At 41.4% G+C, this 17,318-nt stretch overlaps 1 protein-coding gene across 1 annotated transcript; it reads right to left on the reverse strand.

Annotated features, from left to right (window-relative positions):
- Positions 1–1,060: 1,060 nt before the first annotated feature.
- LOC141130122 (immunoglobulin superfamily member 11-like) lies at positions 1,061–16,002 on the reverse strand. Its single transcript, XM_073618076.1, has 4 exons — positions 15,919–16,002; positions 10,044–10,346; positions 5,623–5,886; positions 1,061–1,289 (listed from the first exon to the last, which is right to left on the reverse strand). The coding sequence occupies exons 1-4, from the start codon at positions 15,968–15,970 to the stop codon at positions 1,189–1,191; spliced, it is 720 nt and encodes a 239-aa protein (XP_073474177.1). The 5' UTR covers positions 15,971–16,002; the 3' UTR covers positions 1,061–1,188.
- Between the last annotated feature and the right edge of the window lie 1,316 nt (positions 16,003–17,318).

Below are 17,318 nucleotides of genomic sequence, written 5' to 3' on the forward strand. Positions count from 1 at the left end.
CATAAATTAATGTCTTTATATGTTACTATTATTTCTAATAAATTTATATTTTTTCAATTCATTTTTGAATTTCTTGATGCAATACAAAACCCCACGGGGAAACCTTTCCAATTTATGTGCAGCAAAACTACTTTTATGTGTGGACATTCCTTCCTTTGGGAATATGAAGGTCAACAGTTGGGAATGTCATGTGGAGGCCTCTGGCATGGAGTGGGGCACAAGATGGCGGAGGGTTCGGCCTCAGCAGGAGTGATAATGTTCTAACAGGACAGGAGTGGGAGTAGGGACTTGTGCTGTTGGAGCCCAATACAGCCAACCATGAAGCCCCTCTTACACATAGGCTGCTGTTTGGAGACCCCTGGTCTAGACAAAGTGTCTAGCCAGGTTATCAGTGACTGGAAATAGACAGAGAGGGATTCAGTCTAGCAGGGCTGATGATATAAAGAAGTAACCAGGAGACTAAAACTTTCTTTTGTGTTTTTCTGGATGTATTCACTGCAATGGAAGGCTTCCTGTCATATTTTTGCTACAAGGTTTTGCCTTAATTATTCAAAATATACTCTATACAGCCAAATGTTTGTGGACACCTGACAAGCCAGCTCTTCTCATCCAACATTACTACCTGACCTTAGCCCTACTGAACATCTTTGGTATGAATCAGAACACTGTTTACAAACCAGGTCTTCTCATCCAAAATCGGTACCCAACCTCACTTTTGGCTGAACACTAATTCCCACAGACATGCTCCAAAATATTTTGGAAAGCTATAGAAGCAATTATTGTTGTAAATGGGGCACCAACTCCATATCATTTACCAAGATTTAGGAATGGGTTGTCTAACAGGTTCATATAGTTGCGAGGTTCAGGTTTCCTCAACTTTTGGGCATAAAGTATTTCTTCATACACACACATTATTGATAACAATGTTATTTCCTTCTAGACATCCTATATTGGGGGGTGTATCCTGCACTCTCATTTCAGTTTGTACCTTGGAGAGAAAAAAAGTCAGTACTCTTAAGTCTTTACTTATATGTTGTAGGCTTGTTCATGTGGCCTTTCAGATTGATGATCAATGTCGATGTTTGTTGCGCTAAGCTGTTTTGGTTGATTACATTTCATTGGTTCTATGGATATATCTGTCTGATACCTCATCGTCCTCTCACCTCACATCTCATTCTTCATCTTCCTTCAGTCAAAGATTATGTAGATGAGGAGCGCAGTGTAGAGGACACAGACCACACCATGTGACAAGAGGTGACCCCAGCTTGACCACACCGCAGTCGAATGTTCTGATAAATGGAGATACAAAGTTAAAAAAAAAATGGGGATATAATGTGCCAGTTATACAGAAGACCGATATGTAAAACACAGTCATATTATTTAGTAGGGCAGTTAGAAGTACAGTTATAATATTAACAGTTTGGAGATTCTGGTTATCTTGATAAGGTTGTTAAAGCTAGACTTCAAGGAAACAGCTACATACATAGAGGAAATACATATATGAGATCAAGTTCTCAAAGTTCTATGTTACTTAATCCAGTCCTGATATTTACACAGCTCTGCCCTACCTTGCAGACCTTATTTATTATTTCTGAAAGTGGACCTTTAACCTCTTCCACTACTTCCCTCCATTCCACCCCTCCTTCCATCCTCTGTTGGTATCACGCTGTTTTTTTTTGGGGGGGGGTTACCTTTTTTTAAGCAAAAATGTCCGTACCTGCCTCCCCATACACATCATTTGCCTTAGGAGAATAAAGTGCACACTGACCACTGTGTCTCCCGGGATATGCATGTCATATATCCCAGGAGGCATAGCCTTCCATTCAGAAATGGAGGCGGGGCGGGCCTATCCGCGCAGCATTGGGAGGCTCGTCGCTGAACCCAGAAGAGCCAGCGGGCCTCTCTATGATGTCAGAAAGAACATGGTGGTGAAGGACAGAGCTGTGGCTGAGCATGAGAGGATCTCAGCGTGACATCGTTGAAACCGCTGGGTGAGTGAGTTTCGGAAATGTGCAGATACCATCTTAAGGTAAGCGGAGGTGAAAAAGAAAAAATGGGACGGGGCGGGGGTAGATCCGCTGGAAGTTTCACTTTCATGTACAGGTCTCCTCTCAACCCTGTGACTGGACAGCGAATTGAGAAGCAGCACACTGTTGAGCTCATCTCTTTGCCAGTATGCTCTCTCCTCCTAATGGCATGCTCTTGCTTATGCACTGCAGCTTACCTAATTGTCTCCTAGTGACCCTCCTCTCTGTGAGCTTTGATGTTCAGACTGTAGGATACACTGCAAAAAGCTGATATGACAGTAATAAAGTCTGGGCATCCCAAAACAGTAAGAAAACGTAGTGACACCCTTATTTTGCTAAAGTTAACAGGGGTACTACAAACTGTCAGATTTAAGCATTGAAAAGGAGGACCCTACGATGCCAACATCCAATATTTGTATAGAAGGATTAAATGAATTTCTGAAAAAAAAGGTGGACTTTGTAGGCATGTCATGAGGCAGAGGTTTGTAAAAAAATATATTATCTTTATTTCAGAATGGTTAAAAACCATATAACAAACAACAACACCCTATCTGTCCCTGCCATATCACCGATATCTGGCTGCAAGGTCCATCAGCACCTACCCAATATGTCCTGAGGAAGCTATCAAATTGTGAAATGCGTTGATAAGAAAGCATGGAGGAGTCCATGGACCTAACTCTTTGATACATACACGCGCTGTCTCCTGTGCAGTTGTTATGGACACTATTACATATAAGGTTCCATACCTCCATGTCTATTCTATTGGGTATCTGTTGACCTTGTCAAGCTATATGGTTTTGTTGTTTGTTTTATGTTTTTTTTAACCATTTGTAATAAAGATTATATATTTTTTACAAATCGCCGGCTCATGACATGCCTACAAAGTCCGCCTTTTTTTGATGGAATTTTTTCAGAAATTCATTCAATCCTTCTATTCAGATTTAAACATTGTTACATACATAGTTACATAGTAGGTGAGGTTGAAAAAAGACACAAGACCATCAAGTCCAACCTATGTGTGTGATTATATGTCAGTATTACATTGTATATCCCTGTATGTTGTTGTATGTATGTTGTTCAGGTGCTTATCTAATAGTTTCTTGAAACTATCGATGTCCCCCCCGTTGAGACCACCACCTGTGGAAGGGAACTCCACATCCTTGCCACTCTTACAGTAAAGAACCCTCTACGTAGTTTAAGGTTAATCCTCTTTTCTTCTAATTTTAATGAGTGGCCACGTGTCTTGTTAAACTTCCTTTCCGCAAAAAAGTTTTATCCGTATTGTGTGGTCACCAGTACAGCATTTGTAAATTGAAATCATATGCCCTCTCAAGCGCCTCTTCCCCAGAGAGAATAAGTTCAGTGGTTGATTGTATCTTAGGGTTTAGACAAAGAACTGATACATTTTATAGACCACCCCCTACTCTCAAAGCTTGAGCAGCTTAGTTGAGTAAACCTTACTCAACTCAAGAGGGTCTGTCAACTTCCAAAGACTTCCATTAAGCCAAATAAATGACCAAAAACAAATCTATCATATACATTACTTAACAGACCACTGATAACCAGAGACCTTCCAGTGAGGCCTATCATACATTGCATTACAGTATGTTTATACAGGCCTCGGTTAAAAAAAAAAACTATTAAGCAGGTATTTCTGAAATAGCTGAAGTGAAATAAACACTTTTGGGCCTGGAATCTGCAAAGCCTTAAAGACTTCCAATTAGGTGTTCTAAAGCGGTCATGGCAAGGCTAACTTCCATTAGCAGAGCTGGCTTTTGGCAGTCATAAATACTTTAGCAGGCAGTTAAGGAAAACGACATTCTTGTCTGGGTATTTCTTATTGCAGAATCAAAATTTAAGTGTAAAGGCTCTTTGTATATCTCTAAAAATAATAAACACTGTATACTTACCTGCTCCAAACCTCCTATTCTGGTGTCCCCCCGCCGGCGCTCTAGGCAGTTGACCATATTGTCCAACAGACGGGGTCTAAAGTGGTATGTCAATGCATAAAGAGGCGTTTGAAACAGAAAAGTATAGTCATGGCTGTGTGTCTAGTTACATTCATGTGTAATATGGCTGCACACATCTTTCTATAGGTATTTGTACTGAGATTGTTGCTGTGGATCTGTTATAGACATGTGCAGTTCATTTCATTCTGAATCAAAATTCGGACAAACTTTCTGTTATTCAGGGATATGGATGTATCCAAATTTCCAAATTACAATAGTAAATAATTTAAATGAAACCGAAATAAAGAAACAAAAATTTTGGATGAAATTCGGATAGTTTTCAAAACGAATTCAAATAGTTTTCGGATAGTTTTCAAACTGGATTCGAATATGAATTTCATAAGAGCATAAAATAGAATAGAAAATAATAGAACAGAATAGAAAATAAAAGAATAGAATAGAATAGAGCAAAACAAAACCAAATCCAAAATAAAAGAATGGAAAAAAATAGAATAGAAAATAAAGGGATAGAATAAAAAATAAAGGAATAGAATAGAAAAGAAAAGAATAGAATAGAGTAGAAAAGAATAGAATTAAAAAATGAAATAATAGAAGAGAATAGAATAGAAAAACAATAAAATAGAATAAAATAGAAAGAATATAATCTTCTTTGGAAATTCAAATTTCAAATAGAATTAATTCAAATGTATATAGAACAGAAAAGAATAGATTAGAATAGAATAGAAAATAAAATAATAGAATAGAATGGAACATGAAATAATAGAAAAGAATAGACTAGAAAAAAACAATAGAATAGAACAGAATAAAATAGAAGGAATGTAACCTTCTTCCAAAATTCGGCTTTTAAATAGAATATATTTTGAATTTGAATAGAATAGAAAAGAATAAATTAGATTAATAAAGTAAAAGAATAAAAAAATAGAATTGAAAATCAAATAATAGAAGAGAATAGAATAGAAAAACAATAGAATAGAACAGAATAAAATAGAAAAAATTTAACCTTCTTCCAAAATTCTACTTAAATAGAATGGAATTTGAATAGAATAGAAAAGAATAAATTAGATTAATAAAATAAAAGAATAGAAAAGAATAGAATTGAAAATGAAATAGAAAAGAATAGACTAGAAAAAACTACTGAACAGAAGAGAAGAAAATAGAAAGTATATAACCTTCTTCAGAAATTCAAATTTTGAATAGAATAAATTCGATTTCGAATGGAATTCCAATTAGTTCAAATTTTTTGAATTTGGTCGAAATGAGTTTGAAAAAACGAAATGAATTCCAAAAACGAATTAAATACATTGAACAAATTTAACCAAATTAATTTATGTGAATAACCAATCAATTTGAACCCGAATAAATGAAACAAATTGCGAAAAAGAATTAAATGAACTAAATGAATTCATGTAAATAACGAATTGAAACTAAACGAAACAAATGTTTCCGTTCTGCACATGTCTAATTTAAAAACTTGTTTGACTAGTTTATCCCTTCAGGTGCGGCAGACAAGCTGACCTCCAGCCACGGGGATCTGACGAGTAAATAGGGATGAGGGAGGAACATTGCACTGGTACTTATAGAGTTATTAAACAGGACCCAGCAGGGGCAGAACACACGTCTGTTACCTGAACATGCGTAGAACATCTGAATGGTGGATCTCTCACTATTTTGGTTTTTCGCCATACAGTTGATGTTCCAGGAATCCCACAGTGACACAGAAGGCACAGTGACCCGGAATGTCCACCCTGAGTTGGTGACATTATATACATTTGACTCTTCACTCGTGGTCAGATAGACGGAGGGGTCAGTCCCATTCTCCACCCTGCAGGGGATCTCGGTGCTGCCATTCTGGGGGCACGTAACATCCAGGACTGGAGCTGACACTGGCACTGAGAGATACAGAGATGGAAGGAATATTATTATTATTTTTATTATACAGGATTTATATAGTGCCAACAGTTTGCACAGCACGTTACAATGTAGAGGGGGGACAGTACAATTACAATGCAGTTCAATACAGAAGGAATAGGAATATTAATTTAATTATCATGGTGTTGGTGTCCATTGTCACCAGGTGAGTATAAAGTCCATACAAGTTTATAAATTACTCTAAAGTTCCAAACAAGATTAACCACTTGCCGACCAGCCGCCGCCATTATACTGCGGCAGGTCGGCACGTTCACGCGAATCGCCATCATTGTACGTTGGCTCCTTTAAGAGCCATAGTAGGTGCACGCACACCGCCGGGAGACAAAATTCCAGTTGCCCGTGGGCCGCGATGTCCAATAGCCACGCGCCATCGCGGGCACGAGAGCCAGAACGGGGATGTGTGTGTGTGTAAACAAGGTTCTGTTCTCTGGTAGTTGTAATTGAATGCAGTCACTGTTCGGCTGACAATCTTTGTACCTATGTGATATAAATAAAGGTTTAGTGATAGTAAAAAAAAGCAAAAAAAAAAAAGTTACACCCAAACGAAAAAAAAAAATGTTGAGCCTGCCTTACCCCCACATGCACTCATAAACATACCTGGTCGGGGCACCTTGGTATGAAAACATCACTTGCGATACACATGTTACATATTACCACGCACACCAGAGTGAGAACAATAGTTCTAGGCCTGTTATTTACAGTTCTCCAAACTGATGACCTGTAGGGGCTTTTAAAGTGTCACCTATGGAAAATATAGGGTATCAAAGTTTGCTGTTATTTTGCAGGCATGGACAAATTTAAAACTTGACATATTGGGTATTTATTAACCCCTTGGTGCTGGCTGCCGCTGGCCCTTTAAGGGGTTTGCTATGCTGGGAGGCCGGCGAGGCTTATGGACATGTGACCATCATGAATGGCTGTGACGGCGGTCACATAAATGGAAAACTCCTGATTGTAAGGAGCGATTGGGAGTTTTCCTGTGAGCCACTGGGCGAGCACAGGGCGCGTGCTCTCAGCACAGCACTGTTGGCGCTACTGCATGAAAATATGCGACCATTAGTTGCCAAGGCCTGGTCACCGAGAAGCTGCATACTTGCGCGCTCGGCGCCAAGAGGTTAACTTGGCACAACCTCATCTATTAAATTTTCCCCAAAAAACTAGGTAATACAGTATATTGCCTTTTTTGTGCCCTAAAATAAACTTAATATAATGTGATATGAAAAATGAGAACTGCAGAATTATTTTCTCCAGGGTTTCTACTTTCAGAAATTATATAGTGTTTGGGGGGGTTTAACTAATCTTCAGGCCTAAAATTATTTTTGAAATGTGCAAAAATGGCCATGGCAGCTAAAATGTTCGGCACTTTCACACAGGCAGTACCCAAGCGTCGGCGCTTTACGGCGCTATTTTTAGCAGGGCTTTACTGTCATTTTTGCGGCGGCAAAGGGTATACCCCGCTCCTACAGCGCCTCAACGATGCTGCTTGCAGGACTTTTTTTGCCGCCCTGCCAGCGCACCGCTCCAGTGTGAGAGCACTCGGGCTTTCACACTGGAGTGAGAGGAGAGGCTCTTTACAGGCACTTTGCAGGCGCTATTTTTTAGCGCTATAGCGCCTGTAAGGTGCCGCAGTGTGAAAGCAGCCTTAAGCCCAAACCCACAATTCACTGCAATATGCTACGCATCATCCTATTTTCATGGTGCTATAAGTAATATGTCTTTATATCTTGAATCTATGCCTTTTTCCAAAAGTCCATTTTTTTCCAATGTGTGTTAAAAATGAAGGTGTTATTTTGTGGTTGTGGCTACACATGAGGGTGTGATTTTGTTGGCATGCTTGAAAGTGGCTGTGTAAGCCTAGTTAAATCTGGTAACCCTAATTTTATATAACTATAACATTAATTTATATTTCAGGTCACATTAGGTTGTGCTGTCACAGTCAGGCGTCAGACCCGGAGGCAAGTAGCTATCGCAGTAGAGAGGCTCCCACTGACCAGCTGGATAAGTGCAGCAGCAGGCAGGGGCGTACCTAGAGCATTTGGCACCCGGGGCAGATCCTATATCTGGGACCCCCCCAACTTTAAAATGTAAAAACACCCCACTGTGCCCTCTGCATCCCCCAATATCTCTCTATCACTACTTTGTACCCCCTCTCCACAACTGGACCCCTTTACATTACACAGTCTCCCCCTGCAGCTCTGGACCCCTGCACATTACACAACCCCCTGCACCTCTGGACCCCTTTACATTACACAACCCCCTGCACCTCTGGACCCCTTTACATCACACAGCACCCTGCACCTCTGGACCCCTTTACATTACACAGCACCCTGCACCTCTGGACCCTTTTACATCACACAGCACCCTGCACCTCTGGACCCCTTTATATCACACAGCACCCTGCACCTCTGGACCCCTTTACATTACACAACCCACCCCCTACCCCGCAGCTCTGGACCCCTGCACATTACATAACCCCCCCCAGCTTTGGACCCCCTGCATGTTACACAGCCATCCTCCCAGCTTTGGACCTCCGGCATGTTACACAGCTCTGCCTCTTCCTACCTTACTCACGCAGATGGGGAGACACAGCAGCGCTGAACAGAGGGTGGGAACTGCTGGAGTTAAATTTTCATATTAACAATGCTAATGAGTGGTTGCTAGGACCACCTAACAACCAATCACCTGCTAGCATTTACCGTCTTCTATTCAGAGCTGGCCCACTGTCTCTCTGTCCCTCCCCTGCTGTACAGGGGAGAGAGAGACAGTGTTTTCTATATCTCCTGCTCCTGCGTCAATCCGGCAGCATGTCACCCGGGTAGCGGTACAGTCCGCACCCAGCCCGGGCACCACTGCATACTGTCACAGTTTGCCACTCCCTGCGCTCACATCCATCGCCACTGCACTGCCTGAGCCCCCCCGCTGTCACTGCTTCACTTACGGGGGGTGCCAGCCGGGCACCCCTCCAGTGTGTGGCACCTGGGGCAGACCACCCCCCCCATAGACATGGGCTCACCCAAGAAGCAGTGTCTAAGCACTAGCTGGTGTTTGCCAGAGCTCCTGATGGTAGAGATGGGTTTGTGTGTGTGTTAACAGGGCCGGTGCTACCACTAGGCAAACTTGGCAGCCGCCTAGGGTGTACTGCTGCCTAGGGAGCTCAGCCACTGGTGTTCCTACTCTCTTTTCTCTGCAGCAAGCAACTAAGTCTCAGCATCAGCAGGCAGCCGCCGCTGCATTCGCATAGTGTGTCAGAGAGGACTGTGTCTGTGTCCCGACTCCCGAATGAATGGAAGCAAGCAAACATTCATTGATGGGCACTGGTAGGCTGCATTTGATGGGCACTGGTAGGCTGCATTTGATGGGCGCTGGTGAGGCTGCATTGATGGGTGCTGGTAGGCTGCATTGATGGGCGCTGGTAGGCTGGATTTGATGGGCGTTGGTGAGGCTGCATTGATGGGCGCTGGTAGGCTGCATTGATGGGCGCTGGTAGGCTGGATTTGATGGGCGTTGGTGAGGCTGCATTGATGGTCGCTGGTAGGCTGGATTTGATGGTCGCTGGTGAGGCTGCATTTGATGGGTGCTGGTGGGTTGCATTTGATGGGCACCCTATTAAAAAGGTAAAGGTATATATGGGCAGGGCAAAGGGAGTGGAGCCAAGGGGGGCATCAAAATGAGGTTTCGCCTAGGGCAGTGATGGCGAACCTTGGCACTCCAGATGTTTTTGAACTACATTTCCCATGATGCTCTTGCACTCTGTAGTGTAGTTGAGCATCATGGGAAATGTAGTTCCAAAACATCTGGAGTGCCAAGGTTCACCATCACTGGCCTAGGGTGTAAAAAATCCTTGCACCAGCCCTGTGTGTTAATACCAGGTTGTGGTCCTTAGGATCGCCCCGGGATGGTCTGATGGATCTGAGAAGCTCAGCAACTCAGATGGCTCAGAAAGAAGATACATCGCCAGACACAGCAGAGGTCACAGGTTCAGACCCGGGTCCTGTCATGCAAGATGAGTATTATTTTATGTGAATCTATACATCATGGCATAAGGCGCCTTTGTTCTAAACTACACCATAACCTGTATATTAAATCAGCTACATAAAAGGAGTTAAATGATGCTCACCTAATACTTGTAAAATGGTTGTCTTTATAAAGGTCCCTTCAGGAAATGACAATTCACAAGTGTAGCTCCCTTCATCAGATAATTGGGTGTTCTGGATGGTCAGTGATATATTGGTAAGCTTCATTCTCGGGCTGCAGTCATTATGTACATTAGGTCCTCTTTTGTTTGCGAAATATGAGATGTAACACTGAGAACTATTAATGTTGTGGACCTTCCATACAACGGCCACTAACTGGTCTCCAGGATCCTCTCCACATTTCAGAACTGTAGAACTCCCTCTTCTCCCCACCACATCAGCACCACCTGAAAAAAAAGTACATATCATTTCTTCCAATGTAGATATTGGGATTACATTTAAGTACTTCCATCAAGGTCTATAGATCAGTATCAACCGATGCCATACTCAAAGTCACAACAATGGTGGACTCCATATAAAATTCATTATCTGGCAGAACTCTCTCAATTTTTAAAGTCCAACAATTGGTTCAGTGCACCCTCCACACAGTGCACCTCCCTCTATATACACCCCAGGGTATATATATATTTTTTTTACTATTTACTTTTTTTCTGAACTATTCAGGTCGGTTTAAATGACACATTGCCTATTCTCCTGGTGGTCCACCTATCCAAGTTCAGCCATGAACTTTTCCTAAGATTTGGGTTTTTTTTTTCAGTTACAGCGGAACTTCACTCAAAAAGTGAAGTCTTGTTTGTTCTCTCCGCCCTCCCAGCCTGTAACTGAGTAACAGTTGTTTTTTTATTTTCGGGTGGGGGGGGGGCAGCGAGTACTTTTTTTATCCCTTGTCCCACCACCTTCCTTCCCACAGCCTCCTGGGACACAACACATGTCCCAGGAGGCTGCAGGACCATTTGCAAAGTGCTGCAGGAACCACAGCTAGCTCTCATGTCCAAGGTAGCAGTGCCGACAATCCACAGTGGTAGGAAGCCAAAGCTTTTTTTGGCTATACTTCTCCTATGGATTACACAAGTTCAGTTTGTTCTGCACTCCTTTGACCCATTTCAGCCAACAGTGGGCTAAAGCCTACTGTTGGCTGATGTCACAGAACCAGTCGAGGCTGTGAAAGGATCCCGGACCGACAGCTGGATAAGCCTCTCAGCGAACCGGTGGGAGACTGAGCCAGCCACATCAGCCCCCTCCACAGCCCAGCGCTCCAGTGAGGGGCAGAGCAGAGAGTTCTCTGTTCACTAAAGTCCAAGAGAGGAGCTATCAGCAGTGTTTGATCGCTCAGTTTTCCATCTTCGAGTCAGCAGGGGACAGATGCAGCATCAGATCGTTGCTGCATCCACTTAGGTGAGCATAATACTGTATATATATATATATATATATATATATATATATATATATATATATATATATATATATTTATGTTAGAAGGCCAGTGTGCTGGCCTGAATTTATGGGAGGAGCCCGGAGGGTATTTAAGCTGACCACTTCCCCTTCCTCTTTGTCAGTTTCAGTGAACGATACCCTCCCTCCCATTCCCCTTTTTACAGCACTTCTCAGCAAATTCTCCTCCACAATCATCCATTACTTATCTTGGGTATGGCCCCTTTTCTTGCCATATCTACCAGACGACCAAAAGCCACACCTCAGGTCTATTTATGTTGTGAGTCTTGTCGCGTGTTTATGTGATCCACATTTGTCTCGGTCTTAGGGCCACGACTATATATATATATATATTTTTTTTTTTTTTTTTTTTTTTTTTTTTTTTTTTTTACCTTTTCAACTACATTTTTGCGGAGAAAAATCTTTCATGAATTTTAATCAGGGTAGATAAAAATCAATGATTTAAAAAAGATAATTAAAAAAATCTGATTTTTTTTAATTTATATTGACATTTTTTTTTTTATTTTTATCAAATTTATATTAATAAGATGCTTTTTGAGTAAAAATCTATCTGAACATTTTCTATTTAAGATACATTAAAAAGGAAGTAAACCCTGATGGTTTTTACTTCCTCTTTGTTTCCCTGCAAAGGTAAAGCATAATGGGCTACTATGCATCACATAGTAGCCCATTATGTGTCACTTACCTGAAACCGAAGCCTGCGATGTCACCGCTGTCCCCACCAGCAGCGAGCGTCCACCTTCACCCCTCTTCCTTCCGGGGCCGCAAATTTCGGCTCTGTGACTGGCCGGAGTCGCGTGACGCCACTCCCGCGCATGTGCGCGGGAGTTGTCAGTGACAGCATGACCCCTTTAGAAATGGCATGATCTGCCCTTTCTAAAGAGCGCATGTGCCGTAGACCTTGGCGCACGGCTTTATTGTAAATATCTCCTAAACCGTGGAGGTTTAGGAGATATTTCCAGCACCTACAGGTAAGTATTAATATAGACATGCCTGTAGGTAAAAGTGGTTGTACAGGGTGTACAAACACTTTAATCATTTAATTTATTCAGCATGCAATTTAGTTTATTCAGCATGCAATGGAGCTTAGTTATATAGCATGACGCTTTATATTCTGCAATATTTAAATTTTTGGTAAACTCATTCAATGAATCCAAGCTCTGCAAGCTCAGATAACATGCACTGCATTGATGCATTCACACAATTTCACAGTAACCATGAGATAAAACAAAGTTCAGGAATATTCCTTTACCCCATTGCTTTGCAAATCTATGTACACTTCAAACTGTATGATCGAATCGGTTCTGATATCGCTGTTTTACTAACCTGACAGCTTATTATTCTAAATAGGAAACCTTCATTTTGTTTGCAAATATTAAAGACTCTAACTACCAGCAAGAATAAGTCCTTACATTTAAAGAGCACCTGTCATTTCAGATCCATCATGGCAGTGCCTGTTAGCAGGCATCTATTCACCTGCTGCCGCCACGTCCCTCACCTTGTTGTGTCACCGCCACATCACCAGCCGTCCCATTGAAGTGAATGAGACTGTCGGTGAGTCAACAGCGAGTCAGAGGAGGAGCCGCTGAGGGACAGAGATGGCAGTTGCTCTTTAAAAATTATGATTTCAATCAAGCCTTTTTACTAGTGAATTAAATCAAATCCACCCTGATTTTAGTGCATGAGAACACAATAAAATATCTACTTTTTTTGTAAAATATTAAAGATGATGTTACACCGAGTAAATAGATACCAAACATGTCATGCTTTAAAATTGCGCATGCCTCTGGAATGGCAAAAAACTACAGTACATTAGAGAGCACTGGTGGGGCAGAGCAGAGAGCTCCCTGTTCACTGAAGACCGAGAGCTGAGCAATCAGCAGTGCTTGATCGTTCAGTTCTCTGTCTCAGAGCTGACAGGGGAAAGATGCAGCATCGGATCGATGCTGCATCCACTTAAGTGAGCATAATATATATATATATATATATATATATATATATATATATATATATATATATATATATAATTTTTTTTTTTTTTTTTTTACTTAAACCCATACTTTTCTTTTAAAAATTAAGCTGAAATTCCCCTTTAACCGCTTCCCGCCCGCCGTACGCCAAATGACGTCCTCGGCTTTGAGCCTCTGTATTCAAAAAAACGGCGCCGCTTCGGCTGGGAAGCAGTGATCTCTTTTTTTTTTTTTTTTTTGATTTCAGGCTTCTAAGCCTGGAGGTGAGATGTGGAGTCTTATTGACCCCACATCTCACTGTAAAGAGCACCTGTCATGCTTATTCCTTATTGTATGCTTATACAAGGGATCTTTACATTCCTTGTAATAGAAACAAAAAATTTTGGGGGGAAAAAAAGTGTCAAGCTAAAATAAAAAAGTAATATTAACAATAAAAAAAAAATGTTTAAAGTGCCCCTGTCCCTGTGAGCTCGCAGGCAGAAGCGAACTCATACATAAGTCCCGCCCACATATGAAAACAGTGTTCAAACCACACATGTGAGCTATCGCCGTGAACATTAGAGCAATAATTTTGGCCCTAGACCTCCTCTGTAACTCAAAACATGTAACCAGTAAAAAATTTTAAAGCGTCGCCTAAGGGGATTTTTAAATAGCGAAGTTTGGCGCCATTCCACGAGCGTGTGCAATTTTGAAGCATGACATGTTGGGTATCTATTTACTTGGTGTAACTTCATCTTTTACATTATGCAAACACATTGGGCTAACTTTCTTGTTTTGTTTTTTTTTAAGCCCAAAACAGTTTTTTTTCCAAAAAAACGCATTTGAAAAATTGCTGCGCAAATACAGTGCTAGATAAAAAGTTGCAAGGACTGCCATTGTATTCTCTAGGGTCTTTGCTAAAAAAACATATATAATGTTTGGGGGTTGTATGTCATTTTCTAGCAAAAAAAAAATGATTTTTACATGTAGGAGAGAAATGTCAGAATTGGCCTGGTAGGGAAGTGGTTAAGGAACCTTGCAGCCTGGGTACAGACTTGTAACCGCAACTACTCAGCCTAATTCAGGCTACATCTCGCAAACATTATTCCTGCTCTGCCTCTTGCACAGCCAACGGGTACAGCCCTGAGTGGCTACCTTCTGGCACTCTTAAGCCTCATACACAAGGTACGATTGTTGGCAGGAGATTGTCTGTTGACAGACTGTTGTCCTAAAATCTTACCATTAGTACACGCCTTTTGACAATTGTCCAATTTCCCGCGAACAAATGTTGGATAACAGGCTAGTAAATTTTTGGCGGACAGCGGTTTTATTTTCGTATGGTCAGTACACAAATCCGTCACACAGAAGATTGAAAGTACAAACACGCATGCTCGGAATCAATGCTCACCAAACACCAAATTAGCAGAAGGGGCCCAAAGGGTGGCGCTCAAGAGCTGAAATTCCTCGTAGCACGTCACTACGTTCTTGCTTGTGGCACGAAATTTGTGTACCGTTAGTATGCAAGACAAGATCCTGGCACATGCCCTTGTGATAAAAATGAGACGCTCGGTTGGGCAACAATCGTACTGTGTGTATGAGGCTTTAGAGCAGGGATATTAGCGGACCTCCAGCTGTTGCAGAACTACAAGTCCCATGAGGCATAGCAAGACTCTGACAGCCACAAGCATGACACCCAGAGGCAGAGGCATGATGGGACTTGTAGTTTAGCAACAGCTGGAGGTCCGCTAATTACATATCCCTGATTTACAGCTGCAACTGCTACTGAATAAAGTTGTGCCCTTTTACCACCAAGAGGTGCAACTTTTCTCAGTAGCAGCAGCCCCAAGAAAGTAGCCAGAAGACAGCCATTGTGAATAGCATGTGGCAGCTATGAAGGAGTAACTGCAATAAAGTTTTTTTTTTACAAAAAGCAGACACCTGCAGATAATGGGAAATACAACATTACACATAGCAGTAGGGGTTGATCTACTAAAACTGGAGAGTGCAAAATCTGGTGCAGCTCTGCATCTAAACCAATCAGCTTTCAGGTTTTTTTTTTTTCAGGTTTTTTTGTCAAAGCTTGTTTGGACAAGCTGAAGTTAGAAGCTGATTGGCTACCATGCACAGCTGCACCAGATTCTGAATGCTCCACTTTTAGTAAATCAACCCCTATGTGTTTTTCTTGTATCTCCAAAAAATAATATAGTAAACGTTACGCAAGAACCCTAAAATAACAATCCTTGTAACATACAGCACAGGCATTTTCAACATTGTTTATCATTCTTGTCATGTACCTGTGTTGCTGTTTGGTCTGCATTTCTTTATTCACCTTAGTTTAAAAAAGTCTAACATTTTGCCCCCATAGGTGCCGAAAAAAGCTGAGTTGAAGTTGCCCATTTAGCTCTCCATATGAACCTGATCAGTTCCACAAATATACCCATATTTATGAGCATCTAAAAGAGGTGCAAACTGCAGGATGAAACCACAAACATCATCTTCCAAATCCTACCTCCTCACTTCACCCATCCCCTCCTCTTCCCCAATATAAAGCTCTCACCTGAGGATGCTGCACCCAGGTATAGAAGCATCAGGACAGCCAGAAAATACATTGTCTGCAGGTGAGATGTTCTGATGAGCAAGATGAGAAATAAACGGTCACAGCCAATGTCTCTATTTTTAAAGTGATACTTCCTGCGCTATGTGTTACTGCTTTCCTGCATGCCTTGTTGTTACTAATATTATTGTAATGTGGTGAATTATTGGTCACTAACATAGACCAGGTCTATCTGTGTGCTTTGCGTTCCCCAGTACTTGGGGGAAAAAAAAAAGAGACTCTATACATTAAATTAACCACTGGCCTACTGGGCCAATTCTGACATTTCTCGCCTACATGTAAAAATCAGCATTTCTTTTGCTAGGAAATGACTTAGCACCTCCAAATATTATATGTTTTTTTAAGCAGAGGCCCTAGAGATGAAAATGGTGGGTGTTGCAACCTTTTATGTCACACAGTATTTGCACAGTGGTTTTTTAAATGCACATTTTTTGGGGCTAAAACTTTCATAAATTTTAGTGCACACAAACACAATATAATACCCACTTTTTTGGTAAAATATAAAAAATTATGTTACGTTGAGTAAATAGATAACAAACATGTCAAGCTTTAAAATTGTGCACGCCCCTGGAATGGTGACAGACGACAGTACATTCAAGAAACAAAATAAGGTAGTACTAAGTATTACCAAAAGGGCAGACTTTTTAGGCTAAGAAACAATGGAGAAGAGACATACTATAAACAATCACATTTATTAAAGTTAACAATTACATAGAATAATCAAATTTGGATAAAAAATGTAACATATATGCATCTATGCTTTTGTGCAGTGAGCCCTTGTACGTCTACGCGTTTCGCCGCTAGGCTTTTTCAGGACATGGCCAAGGTTCAAAGGCGGAACAGATAAGAGAATATGTTTCTCTATCTTAGTTTGGGATTGTCGTATATAGCCATGATAGGATGAACGATGCATTTAAAAACTATGAATAGATCCAATACCGCTGAGTCTATAAGCAGGGGCATATTAAATTTTAATATTCCTAGTTTAAAAGAGGAAAAAAAGAGGGCCAGAAGGCGTCCAACATATAGGTCCTTAATTAGGTTTCAGCAGTGCTGACGGCTATGTAAAGCCTGACAGCATATTGCTGTATATCCAGGATTTTGGTCAAAGAGTATGCCCCTGGGAGACAGCAATCTACTGCACACAGTGGATTCGTGTGCAGTGGATTGCTGTCTCCCAGGGGCATGCTCTTTGGCGTATATTGTCGTGCCCTGGTCAGCAAGCAAGCATAGGCAAACCTATGTGAGATCAAGTACTGATGTTGGATGAGTGCTCACATTCAGCTTTCCAATTCATCCCCAAGGATTTCAGTAGGGTTTAGGCCCATTTTACATCCTTCTAC

The sequence above is a fragment of the Aquarana catesbeiana genome, linkage group LG02 (assembly GCF_042186555.1).
Source record: "Aquarana catesbeiana isolate 2022-GZ linkage group LG02, ASM4218655v1, whole genome shotgun sequence".
NCBI classification, from domain to species: Eukaryota; Metazoa; Chordata; class Amphibia; order Anura; family Ranidae; genus Aquarana; species Aquarana catesbeiana.

What these genes read in the sequence shown, in the direction of transcription:
- LOC141130122 (XM_073618076.1), bottom strand. Translation starts at nt 15,970, where the DNA reads ATGTATTTTCTGGCTGTCCTGATGCTTCTATACCTGGGTGCAGCATCC. An exon ending in AACCATTTTACAAGTATTAG is followed by an intron (nt 5,887 to 10,043) that starts GTGAGCATCATT and finishes TGTATCTCTCAG; the next exon opens with TGCCAGTGTCAGCTCCAGTC. An exon ending in GATGTTCTACGCATGTTCAG is followed by an intron (nt 1,290 to 5,622) that starts GTAACAGACGTG and finishes TCCATTTATCAG; the next exon opens with AACATTCGACTGCGGTGTGG.